We start from the raw sequence: 23,117 nt of genomic DNA on the forward strand, positions 1-23,117 counted from the left end.
TCTAAACAGAACAAATAAATTCGTCCGTCAAACAAAGCACACTTTATATATTTTCTTGTTTTTACAAATACCATTTTTCGGACAAAGGTTGTTTTTGGTTTTACGTATTTACAAATGTTTGGCCCTTTTAATGGTGTGGGCGGGGAACCTTTAGTTTTAGACTTGGTTTGGATGTGAATAAAAATATAATTTATGGATGGGAAAATAAATTGAATAATAACCACTTTGATTTGATGATCTGGGTCTTATTTTTTATTTTAGGCTAGTGCTCATTTTCTTCTGAATGCTGATATTCGACAAGTTTTTGTTATATAAGACAAGTTATTGGAAGCCAACTTGGGTGTAAATAATAAATTACTGAAAACAATATTATTTTAATTAAAATATTTCAAAGAGTTGACATGATTAACCTTGAAAATGTAAAACTATAACACCTTCCATGTTTCAAAAATGATAGTCCCGCCCTGAAGGTCTTCTGCCTAAACTGGACAGTTAAGGGCTTTATCATCTAGATTAGAAAGGGCCAAATTCCCACCCCTAAAGTCTACCGAACAAATATTCGTCCGTCAAACAAAGCACGAAACTGATGTGCTAATGTGACCCAGCTGAAGCTAGCAGTCATCTTCAATGGATAACAAATGAAACCACTTCTAATCTGGGCTACTTGAGTTCACTTTCTGCTGAATGTTGCCTATTCGTAAGGTGCAAAGCCAACAGGTTGTGCTGAACTACTGATGAATGGTGAAAATTAATGATATAACCTTCCTCCTTCCATATGATATGCGCGTGAACTCTGCCTCTGGACAAATTCATCTAGATAGAAAGGGGCTCAACTTCTACTCAGCCTCAACATTTCTTCTACAATCTACAAGACTACGAGTGAAAATGCTGTGGAATAAGTGGGCTGAGTGGATTATGTCTAGCCGTACTGTCCTCCAGTCCATTAAATGCAGGGATCGGAGGTGCTTGCAGGTAAACTTCATGACTTGAAGCACAGAAGCAGTTATCAACCACTACAAATGGTTACCAACTAAAATATATCTATGTTTTACATGGAAACTTTAAACAAAAATTCAGAATAAAAGACCTGTTCACAATGTGTAATAATTGGTTCCTCCAACTACTTACAGATTCATATTTTCCAGTTTCATGGCACCTGCAAATGGCGAACACCACTTTTTTGGTAATATATGCTTATTCAGATCAAGGGGCCGATATATTTCAATACCCTTATACCGCTGTGGGGAAAAGAATGAATCCCAACAACGAGTTAGCATCGACAACATGAGTGTATGACCTACCACATCAAGGTCCCATGCAGCAAATACACTTTTAGCAAGGGCAAGCAACCATCAACACCATTCATGGTCCAATGTCCATATAAGAACAAAAGCTGAAAACATCGAAACATGAGGTTGTAGGCCCAAAAATTGCAACTGATGAAAAGGCCTGGTAAAATGCACGCTTGCAGTAAGTGAAGCACCTGGAATGCCCAATTGAGCTCATCCCCTCTGCAACTCCCCAAAGCCGACCAAAAAGAGCCAGTGCATTATGTGATTTTAGAATATAAGCATTGTTACATTGCACTGAGTGAACGATTAGTTGATTATTGTACCTCTAATACTCTATACATACCTCTAAGTCTCTAACACCTTCCAACAATAACGGTCAAAGGATGAAGAAGCTATAAGATTTAATTGGTTTTAATCTGTGTTGCATGGGTACGGGACGGAGTGTCTGGTTTGGACATGGGTACGACGATTTGGACACGGCGAGATCTGAGAATTAGGGTCTGTTTTGCTTGTGTCGGAAGTTTTTAACCCATGAGGTTTTAATAAACTAATTTGTACTTGTATATGTCTAAAGAAGTTTTTAAGTGAGTTTCCGACTAAGCTACTTAACTTTAAAGCATAATTTAAAACACGTCCCTAAGCTTAAACTGGATAAGCATTGTGATCCCTTCTACAGTTCTACCACGCCATACAGTCAAAGTACCAAAAGAGCAACCACTCAACCAGCCAAAGACGGTGTACCCCCAAGGCCCCAACTGACAAGGATGCCATACAAGAAGCATACACTTGAGAAACGACAGATGTCAAACAAAATAAAGCAGGAAACTACAAGTAGCCTCCTCAGATTTAGACCTAAAGACCTATCTGTCTATCGTGATTTGCCATACATTTTTGTATGGCAGGGTAACTAAATACCTAAGAAAACCTTCGACAAAGAAGATTGATGACCTCGTAGTAGTACCACTAAAAGTAATGTTCCTAATTTCATCTACCTGACTACCCCTTCGAACTTAGGTACTACCAAACTTTATTCTTTAAGCAAGGATCTCCAAAGTTCACCACCCTTTGTAGAATCATTTCCATGCACATGCCAACATCTCTTAAATCATCATGCTAACACCTTACCTCTTCCTGTCCAAATTCCATATGGCCTTAAAGACTTCAATACCTCAATATGAACTCTTCATAATCCAATCTCTCCTTCATCAAATTCTTTCAGACACTATTGTCTAGGAAGTTTTTAACATTTAAAGCTTTAGAATACCACTTAACATACAGATCTCTAAATCACACCTGTTCTGCCAAACACTAAGAAAGAAATGATAAGCCATACATTGCAAAAACAATTCTTATTTATCTTTGAATAGTTATGATATACCCTACTATTATGAAGGTCATATCATAATATTTTAGCCCAAGGGTGGCATAGATACCACTTTTGACGGAATGCTAATCAGCATGTCCCCTCAGAATTAACAATTCATACAGTTGCCAATATGACAAGGAGGTAAGAATACAATAGCCATACTTTGACCAACTCAACCCCAATCAATAAATTATACGACGAATACGACTGGAGCTAGAATAGGTCAATCTTCATTTTATATTCATCAATTTTGTTTACTAGAATATATCAAGAATTTCTAAAATGAAGCCATTGCACAGAGGACAGTTACCTCTATTAACCCAAAGCTCTCTTGAACATAGCCTGCAAAAGGTATGTCCACATGGTATGAATGCAGCTCCTTTGTGCCTCACCATACACACACAACACACATACTCACCTCTCCCTCCCTCTTTCCCTTCAACTTTATTATCTTTCTTTTCTTCCTCCACCTCGTCATCTATCTCCATCTCTGTGGTCCCCACTATTCCACCTGTACTCCAATCAGTTTCCTCTAACAATGCCATCAATGAAACCCTTGGTGGTGCCACCACTACCTCCGCTGCAACTGCCTCATTTCTTACTTCCACCACCGGATTTTCATTCAAGCTCACCCTCATTTCCTCCCTTGCCGGCGGCGTCTCTTCCACCGGACTCTCGGTCAAATTCAGCTCCATTTCCTCTCTTAACAGCCTCGATTCTACCGATTTTCAATCAAATTAGACCCAACTTCTTCTCTCGCCGGCCTCTGTTCCTCTCTCTCCCTTGCCAATGACTCAGCCAAGCTAATCGAATTACCCGTTGACCTCGAAACAGATTCAATTCCACCACCTTCATTCCACGGCGAATTTTCGCTAGAATTCGTGCTTCTTCCATTAGCAAAAGTGGGTATCCTCAAAATCCTGGGACGATGCTCAACTAAAACAGGTGGAGAGATTCTAATATTACAATCTTGAATAGAAAAATCACAAGCCGACACGGGATGAGATGATGTGGATGAAGAAAAAGCAGCCCCAGCACGTCGAAGACGAAGACGACTCTTAAAATATTTCCAACTATTCTTATTATTCCCATTATCATAATCATTAATATTATTATGATTATTATTTTGAAGTGGTGGAACAATAAGACCTCTATAAGCAGCACCTGATTCTTCATCTTTAATAATTTCAAGAAGAGTCCTACTACTTGATTCTCTTCTAATATGATTACTAGTACTACTACTAGTTTCACAACCAAGAACAGCTGCTAATGTTAATCCAGCTAATGAATCTCTTCCATCATCTTCATTATTATTATCACGTACTCTTAATAGATCCCTCAAATGTGTTGATTCCAGCACTGACATCTCTCCCTAATAAAAAAAGACTCGGTCTTTACATAAATTTCAGGAAATGAAGATCTGGGTATTGTCTAATTCGTTCAAAAAATGGTAAAGATCTAGTCTTTTCAGCTCTGGGTATGTTTAAAAGAAGACAAATTTGTGGAATTACAGAGACAGAGAGAGAGAACGTTTAAGGATTGGCGTTCATTTTTTCTCTGTCTCTTCTCTCTCTCTTACACAGAAATGGGTGTCTTGGTTTTCGAAATTTTGAGATGTTAACTGATTGATGGAAGTTTTTGGAAGTTTGTTTCACTTTCTGTTTTACAGACAATACCGACTTCTTTGGATACAAAATTAGGACTTTGAGGCAAAGGCACCTTTTATTTAGGAATCCAACTCAAATCAAATTATTGTACAGTTGAATCAACCAAGTATGTTATGAAGTTGACAAAGTTAGGTAGATTAGGTAATCCTTTTTTGTACCTAATCTATGTAGTTTATCTTGTTGTGTACCTAATCTATGAGTGTTGAATAATAGAGAGTTTATCTTGTTATGTGTCATTGTTCTATGGTTTAAAAGGTGTAATGCTGTCATGTAGTTCTTGTATATTATTGGGTCTTGAATACAAAAACGACTTTTGAGTCTAGAAAGAGGATCATCATAAAGTTTATTGAAGACAAACTTTGGATTCAGTAAATTGACTAATAGTTTTACAATGTTTTATAATTCACACCATTATAGAACAGTTCACAGTGATGCATTTTGAAGGGATTCAGAATAAGTCGACATGCAAAGCTATGTTTATCAAGTGGATTTTGCAAATCCCATTCATATTAAATTCTTAACTGCAATGAACATCCTATGAAACTAACAGTAATTATACGATATTATATGTAACTGTGTCGACATTGAAGAATGTTGAGTACTGTTACTTGTCTTGTTCGAATTTCTCACATCGTCATGTGCCTTTCGAATCATGTTGCCATGTACATATACATATATTATATTGGTCATGAGGTTGACAGCACAAACTTGCCCCTCACAATCTCACTTAGGCGGCAATTTAGCACGCAATCATGCATAATAGCGACTGTATAAAAACAAATGCGAGCAAATATTATATGTGATTATGTGATATTAAGGTTTTTTAGCTCACATATTATCGGTAGGGCTGTCAATGAATTGGTTTGGGTTGGGGGTTCTGAAAATTCGAATCCGAACCGATAAGATATATTACAAATTTAAACCGAACCAAAAACTATAAAATCAATTAAATTTTAAATTAAATCAATTAATTTTACTCACACAGTTGATAAATATATACAAAATTAATTATAAATATTACTAAAAATATTATCTTATCGGTTCGGTAGAGAACAAATCCGAAACCAATGTTTGATCGATTCAGTTAAATTTCAGGTAAATAGAATGTAAACAAAATTACTAAAACCCAAACCATTTTTTATCGGTTTGGATTGAGTTGGTTATCGAGTTATCGAAATCCATTGACAATCCTAACTATCGGGACGAATAACTTATCTCCCAATCTCATAGGGGATGTGTAAAAAAACTAGATCCAGACATTTAGATGTAGTTAAGAATGCATTTCATCAGTCACGGAAGCGATGCCGGCTTCGTACTTGAGAGTGACCAGTTGTTTTAAAATCACATGGGGTTTAAATAAGATCCACAACACTGTCCATGTCAAACTATATAGTCCATGAAAATCTGCATCAACCAAAACCAAAGGATATCTGGAATATCTTGAATCTTTTTATATACATCTTATTCCATTCCCCCATCAATCAATATGCAGGGTCGGTGTGACTGGCCCATGGACTGTACTGGACTGGAATCCATAAAAAGCCCATGGGTATTAAATAGAAAAAGCCCATAAAATATCCAAAATATAATAATTAAATGCGAAAACACCGGGAGTAAATAATCAAAGAAAGTAGACCAGACCATTTGGGAGAAAAGAAAAAAGCTTTGGAAATTCAATCATCTCTTATTCTTCTGGCTCATAAAAATAAAAATAATTCCCAGGAGATAAAGAGAGAGAGATCTGTTAATTTACATTTGGCATTTTTTTTTTTTCTAGTAAAGATGAATATGTTCAGATTTTTAGGTGACATGACGCATTTATTTAGCGTCCTCGTATTACTTCTCAAGATCCACACCATCAAATCTTGCGCTGGTAACTTTTTATTTTTCATTTTTCATTACTGATTCTATCATTTCTATGTCGTGGGTTGTTTGGATCTGTTATTAGGTGAGATCGATAGGGTAGGATACACTGTATGTTAACGTATGGTATTTGTTCTTTGTTTATTGGATGTGTAGGCATTTCGTTGAAGACTCAAGAACTGTACGCTATTGTTTTCGCTACTCGGTATTTGGATTTGTTTACTGATTATATATCACTGTATAATACTGTCATGAAATTGGTATATCTGGGAAGCTCTTTGTCCATTGTATGGTACATGAGACGACACAAGCTTGTTCGTAGATCTTATGATAAAGACCAGGATACCTTTCGCCATCATTTCCTTATACTGCCATGCCTAATTTTGGCACTGCTTATAAATGAGAAGTTCACTTTTATGGAGGTGCGTCTGTGTCTACTTACTATTACATATTTTAGTCTTCCATTCTGATTGGCGGGGAATTTTTGCTAGCAAATATGTTTACTCGAAACTTATGATTTGAAAATAATAGGTTCAACTGTTAGATCCATTCTCCTTACTTTGTACACACTCCTTGGCATTGCAATGGAACAGGTGATGTGGGCATTTTCCTTATATTTGGAGGCTGTTGCCATACTTCCTCAGTTGGTTTTGTTACAAAGGACTAGGAATATTGACAATTTGACTGGACAATATGTTTTCCTTCTCGGGTGAGTTTCAGTATAGTTGGTTACTTAATGTATCAGTTTAACTGCTTATTTAAGGTCTGAGGCACTGAAGTAATTTACCAATTGATTACTTATATCTATGTTGTTAAAACTATGAATCAGTTGGACTTACATTTTTTTTTCATTATTTATAATCGCAGAATTATAATGATATGCCATCTGTATATGTTTCTTAGTATTTCCTATCAGTGCAAAAAGTTGTGTTTTTGCAAGTTGTTTAAATTCCTTTCAAGGTCTCCCTCCTGAGATAGTTGGAGCCCCCGGCTGCCTGTCTCAAGACTGGCAACCCTCACTCTTGTTGATCAAGAAGGTCCAATAGCGCTTTTCTTTTAAAAGTTCATCAGCTCAGATCCCTGCAATAGCATGGGCTGTTTGTGACTTTGTTTTACTTCATATGACATGTGTACCAATTCCTCGAACCTTTTGGTGGAAAAACGAATTAGTAAGAGACTAAGAGCTGAATGTGAGTTTGCATCGTTAACATCCATCTTGACCTAAATAGTGGCATCACTATTTAAGGAACACCCCCCATCAGTCCATCTATTTAGTTTAATACAACGTATTCTAACCCATATTTTTTAAGCATGGGACGCTGAAGTTGTGATGTGTAATGTTATAATTATTATACCTACATGTTTCATCAAACCATAACCAACTTATTTCTAATTGTTTCAATTATGTTTTAGTTTCCATATTCCGCTGTTGTAATAGCTTTGTACTGGCCCTCTATATGAAGAATAACTAGGAAAACGGAACTTCACACAAATACTGGCAGCATGTCTAATTTCCTGCACCTAGAAAATAAAGTCTAATTGACTGTAGTACTAATAAACGATTAACCTAACTTAAACTGTCCTAGTGTTTTAAGCACATAAGAAAAACACAATTCTTTAGGAATTTAGGAAAAGTGGTTATAATCCTCTTTCCAATTTCTACATGTAGCCTTAGAAGATTATTAGAATTAGAGGGATTTGGGGTGGGGTTGGTTTGTATATTGGATAAGCATCAGTTCAAGTGTTTTACATTGTCCGCTGCTAGAATAGCTAACAGCCTATTTGTGGTGTACATTTTTATTTGTTGTTTTATTTTTGATACCGTACTGTATTGGTGAATTGAATATAGCGACATGCAATCTAAATGGTATATTTATCTTAGTTATCAAAGGTCAAATATTTGTAACTCTTTCCTATACAGTATTCTTTCCCTAGTTTTCTCAAAGTCATAGACGTACTGAATGTCTGTATTTTACCTGCTCTCATGCAGTGCATACCGATCATTTTACATACTGAACTGGATTTACCGCTACTTCACTGAGGTGCACTACGTCCATTGGATAAGTAAGTCTCTATATTTTGTACTCTCTGATGAGAAAATTTTCAATTTGTTGTCAGATGAGCCAGTAGCGCAAACGGAGTCATATGTAGTTTTCATTGCCACCTTCACTTTTTGGATTGCCAGATGAGATGGATATTATATCTTACCCCTCATTTCTCTTCCAAAGACTATCTATTAGACAAGTTTTGTTCCGGATGAGGGGATGGGACTCTGCTGGAATGAATGTCCAACTTTTGGGCTGAAACGGCAGAACAGAAGTTGGGATTTCAGGCAATAAGAGACCATTCCTTGTTAGTGAACAAACATTTAAAAAAAAAAAATCATTCTGAGAAAACAATATCACTTTTAATGGACAAGATTCACGTTTGCCAATTGGTCGAGGGTTATTGTGACTAAACTTAGAAGTAACTTATCTTTGGGACCAAGTAGCTACTACACTTGAGACTAAGTAGAGCAGCCTTTCATTTATCTATCTTCGCAACTATAACTTTTCCTGTCCTCAAACCTTCGTCTCTAATTTGAATGATATGGTTATTTGGTTGATGCAGCGTGGATATCAGGGCTTGTTCAAACGTTACTTTATGGGGATTTCTTCTATTATTACTTTCATAGGTATGTCATCTTATTTAAAGTTGGTGTAAATGTTTCCCATCTTTATTTTATTTTGGTCAAACATGTCAGCTTACTGTTTCTTTTATGCCTTGCAGCTGGAAGAACAATGAGAAGCTCCAGTTACCAGCTTGATTTCTCATAGCTTTTTGTAGGTAATCAAGGTTTTTATCCAGCACATATTTGTATCTTTTGTAGTCACAGTTGCTAATCTTGTTCTCTTTTGTTCCATTAGGGGCCTTACATGGTGTATTAAATCGGTGACTGTCTTTCATTCATTCAACAGGAGGGTGTACTCATGAACAAATGTTATAACAGGGGAAAAGATTTATCAGCTATATTGTGTAACATGGACAAGTAAACAGCCCTTTTAATAGAAGGCACCCAGCCTAATTACAAGGAGATTAAAACATGTATTCAAAGTGTCATCTAACTTTTCTGTACTTCAATCCATTTCTGTTTTGGCATTTTATTGCGTACATGTTTTGATCATGCGATGTGTTCTTTGTTGCACGGGATATTATCATTCAGGCCTGCTTTTCTTTGGAAGATGTTGTGATATAGAGGTTGAGTTTGTGCTTCTTTTTGTGATCTCTTCGAGAACTCAGCATACTGAAAATTGGGTCACACTGTATAGGGTGTTTCAAGTTCTACACTACTTCTACCACTTGTAAACTGCCTCTCAATTTTGTTTCTATTTTGCATGGCCTAAGAGGCTACAACCTATTTGCAATCGGCAAAATGCATCACATTTGTGCGTTTTAGTAATTCTCTGCACTGAATTTCAACACTGGCGAAGCCTGGAGAGGTTGTCCCTTTAATTTGATTAATCGATCACTTCTAAAGAAAATGATATCCAAACTTCAGCACGCTTCAATCGAAAAATAAGTTCATACCATCAATATCTCGCAAATAGTATACTTTCTCAGTAGTCAGTACCATTCTACCAAGGCGTTCTTGTTAAATTAAAATTTTCAGAAAATAGTGATGCGTTTCAAAACAAAATTTGAACACTTCATGTTAAATCGTCCACTAAGATTGTGGAGAAAATTTTAGAATTTTCGTCGCAGTAGTGATGCCAATCGAGTTAACAACTTTGTTAGCCGTGAGGAGTATTTACACGCATAAAATGACGTTTTGTTTCTCCTTTCAAAGTTCAAACTATGGGCCTTGATGACACCATATTTCAGAAGCTAAATTCCTTAATAGAACTGAAAAACAATGTTCAACATGCAGTCAGGATAGAGTCACCAGCTACTGCTCTCAAATATTGGTCGACATTGAAACAGATTAGGGCCGGAGCACTTAGAGGAGATCTCTGTTTGCTTTATAGGAGAGCTCGTCAGAAGAAGAAAAAAACGGCAAATCTGCTCGTGCTGCTCTGAGGAGTGATGACCTTTGATGTGTAACAAAAAACGGCACTCCTTACACCGTACAGTACCACAATTTCCTATTTCAACACGGACAGCGTCTCCTAAAGGAAAGTGGACTCACATCAACAGATGAAGTTACAGCGGGTTTGGTTCTATATAAGAAGGGTTGAACTAATGGAGGTCTATTCTGAAATCTGCAATGAAAGCAACAAAGCACAACCGGCAACAAGCTCCCAACATGCCGCCCAAGTAAGCAAATCTTACAGCACAGCTTATATAACATAATTTTTTTTTCTAGTTTGGAATATAAACCAATACTGGCCTACTGGGGGTACAGGTTTTTTTTTTTTTATTTCCTTCAAATATTTTGATGCAATAAAAACCTATACCGGGAGTCAGGGATCCTGTTATATCCCAAAGATGCCCGAGTAACAACTTACAAGCACATATTGATATGTATCGTAGATAGAAGATGTATAATGAATTTGGACGCTATGAACCTAGGATTCACAAATTTGAAATTTAAGTATGCGGTGTAGTTACATGATTATTCACTTGTCATAAGATTTATATTTATTACTAAGTTAAAAAGGAAAAGTCCGAAATCTTTAGACGGATGATGGAATTTATATTGATCGATTTGTTCAACTTATCATTTAGAAGGCACAGCTCTTCATCGAATAAAAGAAGAGTTGGAAGGCATTGCTGGATTTGCTATTGTTTTTGAAGTTCGTTTACTCCTTGCATACTTTCTGAATTCTGACTGACGCCTACTGAATGCCTACTCGTACTGTCTATTATTCTATTAAGCAATTAGTGTACGTATTTCATTCTCTTTATACTTATCTTTATTACCTTTTTCATATTTTTTTTACATAATATTTTGTCTATAATTTTTTAATGCAGTTAAGAGGGATATAATGTATTGCTGCATGACCCGGGGACTCTTGTCTAAGCTAATTGGATTATTTGTTCCAAGAAGCACAAAAGATAGTCGTACGCCTGATGATAGCCTTTCTAATGAAATAAGTCCTTCCCCGCTTGAAGCTAGCTATCTTCATGACAATAGCTCTCTCCTTGACAATAGAAGTGTCCACGTTGATAGCCTTTCTTTTGATACTTGCCTTTCCAACGATAATAGCCCTCTCCTTGAAGCTACTCTTCATGACAATAACTCTCTCCTTGATAACAGAAGTGTCCATGTCGATTGCCCTTCCTCTGATCAAAGTCCCCCTCAAGATAGCCTGCATTCCGAAGCTAGTCATTTTCTTGCGGATAAAGCCCTTCTTGACGGCCCTCTCTCGGATTATATACCCTTCCTTGAAGATAAAACTTGTGATGACAGTAAACTTCTTCTTCTGCCAGATGATATCATCATCGACATCCTAAGTAGGCTCACTGTTGAGTGTGCCCTTCAATGTCGACCAGTGTGTAGACCAATTTGTCAGCTGATGTCAACTCCAATTTTTATTGCTATGCAATGTAGTCGATCTACACCAGTTCTTGTAGTCCAGTTTCACTCTCTGTCTTCTATAACACGTGATGAGGAAACTGGCATTTATGCAGCTAACATTGTCCTTCATTTCGTTGATGAAGGTGAGAGGATCGTGGCAGCAAGCACTAAATTCCAATTGAGCTATAAGCCAAAGTATGACGATAAACCTATCCTCATTGGTTCCTATAATGGGTTTCTTCTATTCAGACATTTTCTAAATGGTGCTTTCCTTATCTTTAATCCTACGACACAAGAACAAGTACTTTTGACTGGTGAATTTTGCTTGGAGGGATGTGCATTATACTACCACACCCCAACAAATGAACTTAAATTTCTCTACAAAAAACTGTTGAGCAACCGCTTCTTTATACTTGGCCTCAAGTCCAAATTGAAAAGGGAGATTTCAAGCCGCGAGGTTCCTTGCACTTGTGACCAATCTAGGGCCCCTGTCGTCTTATATGGAAGAATGCATTGGATGGCTGCTGTTGATTGCGATCTTTGTATTGATGACCCTCCTACTTGTTCAAAATCAATACTGGTGTTCAAAATGGACAGCGAGGATTTCATTACAATGCCACATCCTGAAGGCAAAGGAAGTTGCTCAAAAGAAAGACACAAAAAAATGCAGCTCTTGGAAATGGAAGGGCAACTATGTTTATGTGAAACTTCATTATCCACTTGGGAAGTATATTTGTGGGTCTTAGATGACTACACAAATCAGGTTTGGATCAAAAGATACACAATCAGTATTGAGTCACTGAATGAAAACTACTACTATCATGATAGTCATTGCTTTCCATTTGTACAAGTTTTGCAAATCCGAAATGACGAGTTACTCCTCAAAAGTGACTCAAGGGTCTTACATTATTACCATCTTAAACTGAACATTTTCAGGAAAGTTGGAGTAGTAGAGGGATTCGAAGATTTCTGGTTAACCTCCGTAGTCGCACATACTAACACCCTCGCCTCATTGCAAACAGACAGTGTTATCTCGTTGTGAGACCGGTCTCAAGAAGCAGAACTAAGTCAGTTCAGATCAGATGTGTTGTGTGTATCTAAGTTTTATACAAATGCCAGGCTATGGACTTGCTTCAATGAAGCATATTTAGGGGCGGTGTTTTTGTTTGTTTGTTCTTTTACAGTAGAATCTCGTTTGCAATTACATTTTATAGCTTGGACCATAAGCAAGTACATTTCAAATGTTTGGTTTCAGTCCCAAATAATGTAATTAGCGATCTGGTTCTTGTATGGATGTAGTTTATGTTTGTTTTGAGCATGTGGTCATCTTCATATCAATCTCGGTTCAGTGGTTCTTTTATGGAAGTTGTTTCAGTTTGTTTTGATACCATACCAGAGTTAGTTGTTTCAGTTTGTTTTCAGTGTAGAATTGGTTGCGTTAAATTGAGTCATCAGCTTTTGGTTTCTAATAAGAAAAAATAGCCAAAAAGGTACATGAACTTACCCTGAAAATTTTCAATTGAGGTAACAGACTCTTTTTTTCGCCTGGGTAACAGGGTAGCGTACTTAAGTAATCCGTCAATAAGGGTAACCCGTTATCTTTCCGTTCAAATTTACCGTTATCTTTTATTAATAAATATTTTTTAAATCCTTTGATTGTTTAATTATTTACAGCTCAGCAAATTGATATTTGATTTACTTATGGGTCGATGATATATTATATGTATCATCCTAACATACACGATATTATATTGTATGTATCATCCTGATTAGAAATTCCAATAACAATGGTGCGAACCAAGACATAACAGAGCCCAACAGGATGATACTTTTTCTGTATCATCAAAGTATCATCAATAAAGAAGTATGTCGAGATGATTGTAGGCACCGTTATGTCTTGGTTCGCACTATTGTTACAGGAATTTCTGATCAAGATGATACATACAATATAATAGCATGTATGTCAGGATGATACATATAATATATCATTGACCCGTAAGTCAAATAATGGCCACTATTAGTTGACTACTTTTGACTATCAATTTGCTGAGCTGCAAATAATTAAACAATTAAAGTATTTAAAAAATATTTATTAATAAAAGATAAGGTAAATTTGGACGGAAAGATAACATATTACCCTTATTGACGAATTACTAATTAAGTACGTTACCCTAATCGATGAAAAATAAAGCATGTTGCCTCAATTGAAAATTCAGGGTAAGTTAATGTACCTTTTTTGCTATTTTTTCTTCTAATAATGGTTAACATTGAAACAAAAATAATAAGCCGCAGCACATAGAGGATCTCTGTTTGGTTATAGGACTATAGGAGAGCTCGTCGAAAACACACACACAGAGAGGCTACCTTGATATCTTATTTTGACATATTCTAATAAAAAGCGTACTCCCATAAATAATCGTTTTTGGTTCAACAAGTGAGGATAAAAAATTATTCACATTATATTTCGCCCAAACTTTTTCCCCCAAATATATCGGCTGAAAAGGCACATCCGAAAGACAAACTACCTCTTCCTCAACTGACACCGTTTCCAGCCTTACTTTCCAAAATTATTCCCATTATTATTATTATATTAACAAGAAAAGGAAAAAGAAAAAAGAAAAACAGAGGGTTTGCCTTTCAATCTATACGAGTTTTCATTTCGGAAGGCATGTTTTCGGTTTTGATAGCTTTTTCTTTCTTCGATCGACTCCATAGTACTTCAATATCAACATAAAGAAGACTCACTAAGTTATCATTGATGTTTCTATTTTTGTTATTAGTGAAACGCCAATTCAATTAATAAGCATGGGGCGAGAAACATTGGGCGAGACAAAATTGACGGATTGCCAAGCTCTTGAACCATCAGGTACGTTTTTTTTTTCTCAATGTATTCACTTGAAGTAATTGGGTAGAATACGAATTTCTTCTGTTCTTTCCGTTTATATTTCACTTCTTCTTTTTTAGGAACCCAAGTATCAGCAGAGCATTTGTTCTTTCAATAGTTGATCTGAATTGGTTTAAAATTTGGTTTTTTAGGAACTCAAGCAATCCTATTTCTCATATCAAAAGAAGGTTTTTTTTTTATCAGTAAAAAGTGTTATATTAGGGCATCTCCAATGGGGGGTGTCAACCGTATAGAGTAGAAATTTTACACCCCAAACTAGGGGTGGAATTCGAGCTAATTGAGCCGAGTATTGGTGAGCTCGGGTTCGGCTCGGTAAATTTTAGTGAAGGCTCAAGCTCGGCTCATGTTAAGTTTCGAGCTTCAAATTGAGCTTGAGCTAATAAAAGTTTGGTATAGGAAAAGCTCAGCTCAAGCTCAATAAGCTCAGTTACCCAAACGAGCCCAAGCCGAGCTTGAGCTTGGAAAGCTCATTTAGTATATCTGTATATGAGCGGCTGGACACATTTAAAACTGCAAATTGTAAAACTAAATTTAGTATACTAAATTTGAAATTGGCATGTTTTAGTTTTACAAGCTCATTTAGTATATTAGACAAGGAAACTTACCATAAGCATTTCCAATCTCTAAACCCCTTTGAAACCGACGACAATAAGAACACATAGAAGCATAAGAATGTAATTCACTTATGGAGAGTAGATTTGTCCCTCATGCTTGTTCGAGGTATGTATCATGTTGACTCGAGGGAAGCAACCAAGTGCCATTGATTGTTTTATGATAGAAAAGCTAGCAGATATCAATGCTTGGCTAGCAACAATAGCAGCTAGTGTAGCTATAGTAAACATCGGCCAAAACACAGGAGTAGGCACAGAACTGTAAAACGTGGTGTTTTAGTTTATCTGGATTCTTTATCAGAAAAACACCTTGACCTCCAAAAGTGAGGATTACTGCAGGATAAACCAAAAATGAGAAAGCTGCTGCTGGACACATTTAAAACTGCAAATTGTAAAACTGCAGTTTAGTATACTAAATTTGAACCCGACATATCATCTTATCACTTCAATACTTCATCTTAAAACTGCAATTGTTTTACAATTGAATGCCAGTTATCATTGTTATTTTTGACTAAGTTAAAAATTCTATTAAAACTAGCATAAGGGGGGATACAACGTTATGAACTTGCCAAGTCCATCAGTGGCAGGCTAGTTTACTCTCAAGTAGGTACCATAGCGAGCCTCCCATTACAAGAGAAACTCTCAAACTCATCAAGTCTAGAAGCATGTTTATTAGCTGCCAAGTCAGCTGAAAAGTTTGCTTCCCTCTTAGAGTCAGAGATGTGCAGCCTTGCAATTCTTCTTCTGCTAGCTTAAAATATGCCCTTAAGTTTCCAGTGCATTGATCCCTCCTTTGCTGCTGTGACTACCGCTGCAGCGTCGGACTCAATCCACACTTTATGCCGTTCTTCTTTAGCATCAAGCTTCAGAGCATCCACTAAGTCCAAGCTAATTTCTGCCCAATTGTTTATGGAGTACTGAGTACGTGAGTGGGAAAAAGATGAAAAGGTTATGGAGGATTGGAGGCTGAGACTTGAATGTGGAAGTTGGAAACCTAGAAAAAAGAAACTGCCATTTTATATCTTGGGTCTCGAACTTAGACTCTTGGGTAATGGACTATTTTGAGTGGGCTTGTGCAAAATGTATCACAACTAATTTATTGAGCTGGCTCGTGAGCTCTTTCCAAAAAAAGCATTTTCGGCTCAAATAGTTAAACGAGCCGAGTCTTAAATGGAGGCTTGAACTTCGGCTCACATAGTTAAACGAAAGCGAGGCTTTAACAGTTAAAGTATTTTAAAAATAGCCAAGCCGAGCTGAGCCGAGCGAACCCGAGCTACTCGGCTCAAATTCCACCCCTACCCCAAGCGTCAAAAATTCTTTCCAATGGGGGTGTTATCTTTTACAAGGTAATAGAGTATTAGTTGATAGAGAGGGTGGGGAATTCCCCTCGCTATCGGCTAATAAAAATCGAGGGGACTTTCGAGCAGGGCGATCGAGTAAAAAAATTTGGACGTCACTTGGAGTGTCAATCCCTATCTATCTATTTTCACAATTTGAAAATTTTAAACTGGGTAGTCATTTGAAGTGTCATCCGAGTTTAAAATTGAACTTTTTTACACTTCTCCATTGGGAACAATAGAGAGTGGATATTTATGCATGAACTCTACAATAATTTACAATTGGAGTTGTAAAATCCTAATGGCACCTTTACTTGGATTTATGTGGAGGTGTAATTTTTGAATTGGAGATGCCCTTATATATAAAGAAATAGAGTTGTGTTACAATTTGGTATTGGCTCTCCATGTTTTTTTGAAAGATCATAAGAAGGTTAGTTTCATTCTACTGGCTGCTAATAATTATTTGAAGATTGACGATGTTTTTTTTTTCATTGTTTTGGGTGTTATTTTTGTTTTCTATTGCAATTTCAAAATACCATGATTATGCATTGCAAAGTTAGGTTTTGAGCGGTGGTGTCATGGTTTTGGTTATCTTTTGCAGGACCCTTTTGCAGAAGGAATGAAAAAGCATCTCTCGGATCTCGGCTCCATCAAGCGCAATAGGAGGTAGATGCGCGGTATAGGTTGTTATTGGGTGGGTAATGTTGTTTTTCTAAGAAATAGTTGTCACATGCTATATATGCTTCCATGTCGGATAAGGCTGGAGCAACAAAGTGAAACCTGTACGGCTGTACTAGGTATGGTTCAATTACTCAAAATTTGTTGTTTGTAACATGGAGTGATATTTTCTGGGCAATTGCAGCAATGAAGTTCTATTTAAATGTTTTGTATTATATATATGCTTATTAAAAGAATGGGCAGTTCATGTACTTTTTGTGGTATTAGTTTGGTTTAGAACTTTAGATATTATGTGTTGAATCTTTGTGATCTATAAAGTGGAGAACAATGAAAAGAAACCAAAATAAAATTGCATAAGGATGTTGACAAATATGGAATACCTTGATTGATTTTTTTTCATTTTGTCTTATAAGTAGGAGATTTACTATGGACAAGTGAACAACCTGTGGTATGCATACTAGCAAGTACCAAATGATGCCGCTATACATACATTGCTGAATTCTTTTTTGCACACTATTGAATCCACAAGTCATGTAAGGTCATTTTTCATTCATCCCTTTACTAACATACTGGGGCGGCTCTAATGGGTAGTCTACCTAGGCAGCCGCCTAGGGCCCCATAGTATAACCCAGTAAAAGGGCCTCCACTCATGTACCTTTCCATTTTTTTGTATGCAAAATTATTATCGTCATAGCTGCCATGGGCCTTTATGCACAGATGGAAACATGTCCAAAATATGCTTTATAAGTTTGTCACCACTTCAATTTGGAGAGAAGCAAACTTCTCTGCTGATGATGTTGCTAGAAAGGGTGTACGCCACACTTATAGACAACATGGGAAGAACATATCTTGGTACGTAGGCCTTCATGGATTACAAGATGGGAGCATCCTGCTAGTACCTACTATAGATTTAGATAGTGTTTTGGACTTTTTTGAATCTTTGTAAAGACCTAGTGTTGATTCTGAGTGAGATGTGAACTTGTCACAATCCACTCACACCATTTTTTAGTTTCTTTTTCTTTTTTCTTTTAATACTATTAGAATATGTCCTATATGTAAAGTCTCATGTTTCTATAAGTGTGGACATTTATATCTAGTAGTTTCTATTATCATGTTTGAGGTTAGTATAAATATGTAACTTTGGGTAGAGAACAACTCTTTGAACTCCAACCCAAATCAATCTTTATTCTTCTCCATTGTTATTCTTCTTGTTTTATCTTAATATATCAAGGTCACAACTCTCCTAGCATCACCATTAACATAAAATTTAACATGGTATCAGAGCAGGTTCAAATCAAAGTTTAGTGGCATGCTAAGAGAGGAATCCCTCACCAAGAAAAAAAAATCAATTCCTTTAAAGTTTTCAGTATAGTATTCAATTCAAGTTTTAATTTTTTTCACAAGAAGAAGTGTTTATATCTCGATTCAAGTTTCAATTTTTCTCTGGATGAATTATTTACGCTTGGTTTATCGCATTCCTTTGGACTATTCTATTCATCGCTTGTTACATCGGCACTATTTATCGCGATTATTGTACTATTCATCGCGAATGTTCATCATGTGATCGCTCATTTCACGACTTGTTCAAAGTTCCAGTTTCATATTATAAATTTTCATTATTGTCTCTTGGTATTGGTTCGCTTCCGCAATCTCTCTGTCTTAGTATTGATAATAGGGGCACAACCTCTCTGTATCTCGCAGTCTCTGAAGTTAGTATTGGACTAGGTGTGCATGCCAAATGTTGTTTTAAGTACTGTTGGTTTTTCATTCAGAGAAGAGGCGCACACGCTCTCAACTATAGCCAGTCCCAAGGGGCACACGCGCCCATGCCGTGAAAAAAAAAGTAAGTTTTCTTTGTACTATTCGTTTTTCATTCAGAGAAGAGGGCACACACGTGCTCAAGTATATCCATTCCCAACGGGGGCACGCGCCCATCCCGTGAAAAAAAAAATGTTTTTTCAACTTTCGCGAAACAACAAGATCTTGGAAGTTGAAAAGTGGAAAAGCGACGCGGCCCAATATGCCTTTGCAAAGAAGCGCGCTTCTAGCCTTCACACATCAGGTTATGAGATTTTTGAAGTATTATAGGGGCACACGACCTCTATCTCATGAGGAATTATTCTTTCTATCTTCCACTGTTCCAGAAGTTCGTAGTCATAAAAAGGCACGACCCATCCTCCACCCTCTATATGGGCATTGGTTGGTTGTATAAGTTGGTATTTGGTTTTCTCAGTTTCAAGTTCAAGTCGGAATAGACAAGCCTTTGTATGTTTCACCTTAGCTTTGTATATTCTAACTTGAGAGGGGGAATAGGGAGATATGAAGACATTCAATAGTATATGATGGAAGGAGAATATGGAGACGTATGAGAAAGAGTACTCATGTCTCCATATTCCAGTATGCCTTGACGAACTCTTCATGACAAGGCATATCCACAATTCAACACTCATGTTTTCAGGTAGCAGTCAAGCCTAAACTGCAGTCTCCAGTATCCAGATAGTAGTCACACCTAAACTGCAAGTATGTTTTAGGTAGCAGTCATACCTAAACTTCCGCATTATGTTTGGTAGCTTGATCAAGCCTAAACTGCATGTATGTTCAGTGTAGATCAAACCTAAACTACACGTATGTTCCAGATAGTAGTCAAGCTTAAACTGCACATATGTTCTAGGTAGCAGTCATGCCTAAACTGCACTCATCAGTATTCAAGTAGCAATCAAGTTATAACTGCACTAGTATTCAGTATTCAGGAGTACCCATAATAGTATTTTGTTGACATTAATGATAATGATATTAGTATAGTAGCCCAAAAAGTTTTACATCAAAGCGTTATTATTAAATTTAAACCGGTGTTATGATTTCAATTGGTTTATGATTTCAGTTTGTGACGGTGGTATGGCTTTAGTATTTAGGTTAGGTCATTGCCTACACTGACAGTTTCACTTCCAAAACGTCTCAACAGTTGTTCAAGTTCTTCAACTGAAGACAGTTCTATGTGAAAGGGAGAGCAATATTCTTATATTTTATTTTTGCAATCAATCCAGCTGTAATTTGCATAGTTTGCATAATTATAGCTTGTGGGAAAGTATTAGAATATGTCACTATTAGAATATGTCCTATATGTAAAGTTCTTATTTCTATAAGTGTGGACATCCATATCTAATAATTTCTATTATCATGTTTGAGATTAGTATAAATATGTAACTCTGGGTAGATAACAACTCTCTGAACTCCAACCCTAATCAATCTCTATTCTTCTCAATTGTTCTTCTTCTTGGCTTCTCTCAATATATCAATGTCACAAATCTCCCAACATTACCGTTAACATAGAATTTAACAAATACAATCGATCGAGTTTACCAAGCAAAAAAAAAGAATTATGGGATTTCAATGCTTTTTAAATTATCCAAATTTTTTTAGTTCAACAATTTAAGTATTTTCTATGTTGCAATTTTACTATTATAAAATGGTGTAACTAAGTTTGTCATTAATTATTTCACAAGTGCAGGTTTGAAACGGTTATTAGAAGTCAGACAAGACCCGCTAATTCATTATAATTTGTAGTAGAACTACTTGGACATCATGCACCTAGCAAGGAAACAAGATTAGTTTTCCTTTTGAACTTCATACAATCTCTCACAGTACGTTGTGTTGCTGTGCAAAAGAAATTATGTCAGGCAAAGAAAAAGTTTTTTTCCCAGATGTACCATTTCACAAATGACATCTTGAAATAAACCTCTTGGGATTGTTACTTAGACCCACTCTACAAGTGCATTTACACCAATTATGATTTTGTTATTCAGTGTTGTCTTCCGTTTTTTTTTTGTTGCATTTGACTCAAAGTAAACTTTGTACATGCAAGTTTACTGCTATTGCACCGATCAAACAAGAATTGATATTAGATGACAGCCTTTTTGTTTTTCTGTTGATGTAATTCTTTTGGTTTTTGTATTATTGATAGAAGAAAAATTGCATTATTTATAGACTAATTCTTTTGGTCCCGTTTATGATGTTAACATCAACTAGGACAGGAAAAGGAGCGGGTTCGGGTCGGGTTCTCACTCAAAACTCTTTATCATATCCAGAACCATCCGGATTCGGGTTGGATTTCGGTTGCATAATTATAGTTTGAGGGGGAGTATTAGAATATGTCATTATGAGAATATGTCATATATGTAAAGTCTCATATTTCTATAAGTGTGGACATCCATATCTAATCTACTATCTATATACTAAAGCAGAGACCTTTAAAGGAGGATTTTCTCTCTCCTATGTGGCACTCTAATATGAGAGTTAGCCTTTTCTCTATCCTGTGACACTCTAATATGAAAGATAATATTTTATAATAGCTTACAATCCCATGTACATGGAACCTCTTTGAAGAGTTTGAGTGTATTTATAATTCTTATATTTAGAGAGTTTGAGAGTATTTCCAATTCTTATATATTTGATCAAATAAAAAAAAATGCTAAAAAATTGGTGATTTATAAAAGGTAATTTCCTATTACGAATCAGACACTTTTAGTGTTCCAATTCTTATATATTAGATCAAATAAAAAAAATTGCTAAAAAATAGGTGATTTGTATAAACTAATTCCCTATTACAAATCATACAATTTTAGTGTCTATGATAAAATACTGAGTTATTTTGAATATATCCTTAAAAGGGCCTCAAAAATAGTTAAAAACAATTATACAAAAAATAACATCACAAAAAATATATAATAGAAAATGAAAAAAAAAAACAAGAATAAAGTAATAATGACAAATATTTTAAAATATGTATAATACTGAATGAAACTAACGTCAACAAACAATTAATGGAAAACCAAAAACTGGATGCAAATGTATCGAATTAACCTCAAATAATATTTAACGAAAAATCGGAAACTGGATGCAAATGCAAGTATTATACTAATCTTAAAAAGTAATTAATAGAAAATCGGAATATGGATACAACTGCATTAAACTAACCTCAAAGAATAATTAACGGAAAATCAAAATGTGGATGCAAATACATCAAACTAGCATAAAAAAATAATTGTCGGAAAATCGGAAACTGGATGCAAATGCATTGAGCTAACCCTCAAAGATTAAATTAACAGGAAATCGGGAACTAGATGCGACTGCATTGAACTAACCTCAAAGAAAAATTATTTATAAATTGGAAACATAATGCAAATACGTGGAACTAATGTTAAAAATAATTAACGGGAAATCGGAAACCGGATGCAAACGCGATTGAACTAATCTAAAAATACACCGGATACAAAACCCCAAGAAATAATTAACAAGAAATCGAAACTGGTTGCAAATTCATTGAACTAACCTCAAACAATAATTAACGGGAAATCGGAAACTAGATGCAAATGCAACTTTATCAAATAATAAACGAGAAATCTAAAACAGGATGCAAATGCATTAAACTAATCTCACATAATAATTAACGGGAAATCAGAAACAGGATGCAAATGCATTGAACTAACCTCGAAGAACAATTACCAAGAAATTCGGAAACTGGTTGCAAATTCATTGAACTAACCTCAAACAATAATTAACGGGAAATCGGAAACTAGATGCAAATGCAACTTTATCAAATAATAAACGAGAAATCTAAAACAGGATGCAAATGCATTAAACTAATCTCACATAATAATTAACGGGAAATCAGAAACAGGATGCAAATGCATTGAACTAATCTCGAAGAACAATTACCAAGAAATTGGAAATTGGATGCAAATGTATTGAACTACCGAAAAGAATAATTAACGAGAAATCATAAACTGGATTTTGCATTGAACCGATATCAAAAAAATAAATAACGGAATTGGAAATTAGATGCAAACTGCATGATTGAACTAACCTCAAAAAATATAAATAACGGAAAATCGTAAACTGGAT

The 23,117-nt window shown here is 35.8% G+C and overlaps 2 protein-coding genes, 1 long non-coding RNA gene and 1 pseudogene across 5 annotated transcripts; 3 read left to right on the forward strand and 1 right to left on the reverse strand.

The window, feature by feature from the left end:
- Positions 1 to 2,626: 2,626 nt before the first annotated feature.
- LOC147500501 (uncharacterized) lies at positions 2,627 to 4,406 on the reverse strand (annotated as a pseudogene).
- A 1,519-nt stretch (positions 4,407 to 5,925) lies between these two features.
- LOC147500502 (ER lumen protein-retaining receptor) lies at positions 5,926 to 9,326 on the forward strand. Of its 3 annotated transcripts, none has more exons than XM_086562120.1 (7): positions 5,926 to 6,198; positions 6,345 to 6,610; positions 6,782 to 6,897; positions 8,179 to 8,252; positions 8,799 to 8,862; positions 8,958 to 9,014; positions 9,146 to 9,326. In XM_086562120.1, exons 1-6 carry the CDS (start codon positions 6,108 to 6,110, stop codon positions 8,992 to 8,994), a joined length of 648 nt encoding a protein of 215 aa, XP_086418246.1. In that variant the 5' UTR covers positions 5,926 to 6,107; the 3' UTR covers positions 8,995 to 9,014; positions 9,146 to 9,326. The 3 variants fall into 3 exon arrangements, with proteins under 3 accessions (XP_086418246.1, XP_086418244.1, XP_086418245.1); XM_086562118.1 differs by having other exon boundaries at positions 5,935 to 6,198; positions 9,095 to 9,326; XM_086562119.1 differs by having other exon boundaries at positions 5,935 to 6,198; positions 8,958 to 9,010; positions 9,095 to 9,326.
- Positions 9,327 to 10,003: 677 nt separating this feature from the next.
- Positions 10,004 to 13,070, forward strand: LOC147500503 (uncharacterized). Its single transcript, XM_086562121.1, has 2 exons — positions 10,004 to 10,481; positions 11,139 to 13,070. The coding sequence occupies exon 2, from the start codon at positions 11,153 to 11,155 to the stop codon at positions 12,725 to 12,727; it is 1,575 nt and encodes a 524-aa protein (XP_086418247.1). The 5' UTR covers positions 10,004 to 10,481; positions 11,139 to 11,152; the 3' UTR covers positions 12,728 to 13,070.
- Positions 13,071 to 14,106: 1,036 nt separating this feature from the next.
- Positions 14,107 to 17,467, forward strand: LOC147500504 (uncharacterized). The gene is made up of 3 exons (XR_015194686.1): positions 14,107 to 14,351; positions 14,466 to 14,551; positions 17,140 to 17,467. It is a non-coding gene; the product is annotated as an uncharacterized LOC147500504 (long non-coding RNA).
- Positions 17,468 to 23,117: the final 5,650 nt, after the last annotated feature.

The sequence above is a fragment of the Coptis chinensis genome, chromosome 5 (assembly GCF_015680905.1).
Source record: "Coptis chinensis isolate HL-2020 chromosome 5, ASM1568090v1, whole genome shotgun sequence".
Lineage (NCBI taxonomy): Eukaryota > Viridiplantae > Streptophyta > Magnoliopsida > Ranunculales > Ranunculaceae > Coptis > Coptis chinensis.

Excerpts from the sequence above, each read along its gene's own strand:
- LOC147500502 (XM_086562120.1), top strand. The coding sequence starts at position 6,108 with ATGAATATGTTCAGATTTTTAGGTGACATGACGCATTTATTTAGCGTC. Across the intron at positions 6,199-6,344 it reads CACCATCAAATCTTGCGCTG|GCATTTCGTTGAAGACTCAA; the intron begins GTAACTTTTTAT and ends TTGGATGTGTAG. Across the intron at positions 6,898-8,178 it reads CAATATGTTTTCCTTCTCGG|TGCATACCGATCATTTTACA; the intron begins GTGAGTTTCAGT and ends GCTCTCATGCAG.
- LOC147500503 (XM_086562121.1), top strand. The coding sequence starts at position 11,153 with ATGTATTGCTGCATGACCCGGGGACTCTTGTCTAAGCTAATTGGATTA.